This window comes from Echinops telfairi, unplaced genomic scaffold (assembly GCF_000313985.2).
Source record: "Echinops telfairi isolate 266 unplaced genomic scaffold, ASM31398v2 ScPeMD7_7475;HRSCAF=8513, whole genome shotgun sequence".
Lineage (NCBI taxonomy): Eukaryota > Metazoa > Chordata > Mammalia > Afrosoricida > Tenrecidae > Echinops > Echinops telfairi.
The window spans coordinates 14,117,700-14,120,303 of NW_022111379.1; the positions used below are offsets into that span (position 1 = coordinate 14,117,700).

At 47.0% G+C, this 2,604-nt stretch overlaps 1 protein-coding gene across 1 annotated transcript; it reads right to left on the reverse strand.

The window, feature by feature from the left end:
• Nucleotides 1-1,069: 1,069 nt before the first annotated feature.
• ZFP36L2 (ZFP36 ring finger protein like 2) lies at nucleotides 1,070-2,604 on the reverse strand (the record flags this gene model as incomplete). Its single annotated transcript, XM_004700054.2, has 1 exon — nucleotides 1,070-2,604. A coding segment is annotated over one exon (474 nt), but the record flags the coding sequence as incomplete, so codon positions are not given.

A 2,604-nucleotide genomic window follows, 5' to 3' on the forward strand; every position in this document is an offset into this window, starting at 1 on the left:
ACAGTCCACATTTTTCTTCCAGCTACCAGAACTTGGTATAAATACATACGGGGGTGAGTGGGGCTACAGGCCCTAACCCAGGATATGCCAGTTTTCTGAGGGCTGAGAAGTCCCTGGCAAAGCGCTGGGAAGTTGGGGACCTAGATATGTAGTCCTGCTTAAAAAGAATGCTAGCTTCACAGTTAGCTTTTTTTTTTTTTTCCCAAAAATTTTATTGGGGGGAAACTACAAAACATTTACAGTACAATGTTTACAGTCACAATTTGTAGTGAACTGATTCCCCAAAATATATTACAACTCAAGTTGACTTATCTTGTTACATTCAAAAAGCTACTTCTGTCAAAGTAGTCCAGAGTACATACATACATACATAGTGCTCCGAGGGTACCTACGTACGAACTAAATGCTACTGCTCATTCATCCACTGCCCGGGAACACCTGCAAGGTGTTCCCGTCTTTCTACAAGGAAAAAAAGAAATAGTACAAGTTTTGGGATTTTCTGTAATTAAACAAGGCATAGTCATGTACTATATATATATAACATGTTTTCAGCATTAAGAGGTGTCCTCTTCACTTTATATCTATGTAAAAAAAGTGGTAAAATCTTTTCCTTTTGTGCAGTTGAACCCATCCTACATTCAAATTCTCTCAAGCACTAGGAACAATACTTATTTGGTTGAGGAAGATTTAAGGCAAGTTCTGGCCCTTCCATAGGCACTGCGAAACTAACACCCTCCCCCCCATTATTGCTACATGTATGTATACTTAGTATGTCACAGTAGAGCTGGTGGAACAAGCAAGCAAACAAACAAAAATACTTGCTAATTTGTCAAGTTGAAGTTGGAAAAGTATGCCACTTCTAAGTCTGATTGCAAACGATGTGGCCATTGTTTTTCCTTTAAAGTTGGATGGGCTACAACCATTATACATTCCAAGAAAACTCATTAAGATATTCTTCAAACTACTTCCACAGCATCGAGATAAGATTTCTGTAAAGAAATCAGGCAATCTTTCAAAATTTACGTAAACAAGGAAAGAAATTAATGAAATAAATATTACATACAATCTCTTAAATTAAGATTTTTTTTACTCATTTACAATAAAATAACCAAGTGAAGTTACAAAAGGCATATATTACTGTGAAAAGAACATACACTCCACATTTTGCCGATTAATAATGGCAATCATAATTTAACATAATAAAAGAATATATATCTATTGCTTTTCATCATACTTGATAAATACAGTATGAACAAATTTTCAATGTATACTTTTCACAAGATAATAAATAAGTTAAATAGTTTTTCATATTGAGTTGTGGTGCAGTGGTGCGAATCAGCTCAAAACAGCTAAAAAATCAGCAGTTACTCCCCAACAAACAACTAAGCTCTGTCCAAGGCTGCCAGAGGGGCAGGCAGGATGACTCTACAGGAAACCAGTCTGAAACTTTGGAATGCAACAGTTTTTGAGATATAAACTTTTTATATAGAATATATATAAAAAACAAACGTTAAGGCCGAGGGCTACTATCAAGGCATATTCTTGGCAGAATATTGGATTCTAGAAGCTTGAGGGAGGTTCAGTAAGGTGGTGGGGCTGGCTGGTTTGTTGACACTGGTCTGAGACAAACACTCGGAACCCCTCCCCTCCTCCAGACCGAGTTCCGCATGGGGACCGTGTGACTAACGCTTTTCAAGTTGAGATGGAATGGTGGTTGGTAGCTGCTGGTGCTTCTTCTTCCCCTAAAGTCCCAAACATCCGAGACCGACGAATGGTTCAAGTGTTGGGTTTTGTTCTATTCGCATCACAACTGCCTTGTTGTGAATATTTTTGTTCATGGATACGAAATGTTCGTTGGCTTTTTTTGCTCAACAAGAATGACATTTCTGAATAATAATAAAAATAACAACAACAAAAAACAACAACAAAAGAGAGAGGAAACCGAAAGGGGAGGGGTGGGGGCCGCTCCCAGCAGAGTTCAGTCCAAGTGCTCCACCCGCCGGCCTGCAGTCTCGTTCCTCCCCCGCAGCGGGGGGCCGGGGTCTTCCAGGGGCGCCTTCCAGCGCCCCTTCGCCCCGATCCAAGGCCTTTGCTGCCCCCCACCCCCCTCCTCGCCGGCGCCCTCCGGCCTCAGTCGTCGGAGATGGACAGGCGGCTGAAGATGGGCAGCCGCCGGCCGGGGTCGAGGCTGGGGGACTCGGAGCCGCTGAGGCTGCCCGAGCTCAGGGAGCCGCTCAGGTAGCTGTCGCGGTCCGACAGCGAGTCCGGGGGGCTGGGGGGCGCGTCGAACACCGGCGACTCCGACAGGCGGGGCGGCAGCTGGAAGCTGAAGGGCGGCGAGGCGGCGCCGGCTGGCAGGGGCGCGCTGGGCGCCGGGGGCTGCGCGGGGGGCGCCAGGCCCTGCTGCTGCTGCTGCTGGCTGCGATAGTAGGCGGCGGCGACGGCGGCGAAGTTGTGCGTCTGGATGGCCAAGGGCGTGATGAGGCTGCTCAGCTCCGGGCCGAAGGCGAAGGCGTTGTTGGCGCACGAGGCCGCCGAGCAGGCGGCGCACGGCGCGCCCGGTGCCAACAGGTCCTCGGCGCCCCCGGCCCCGTAGAGCAGCGC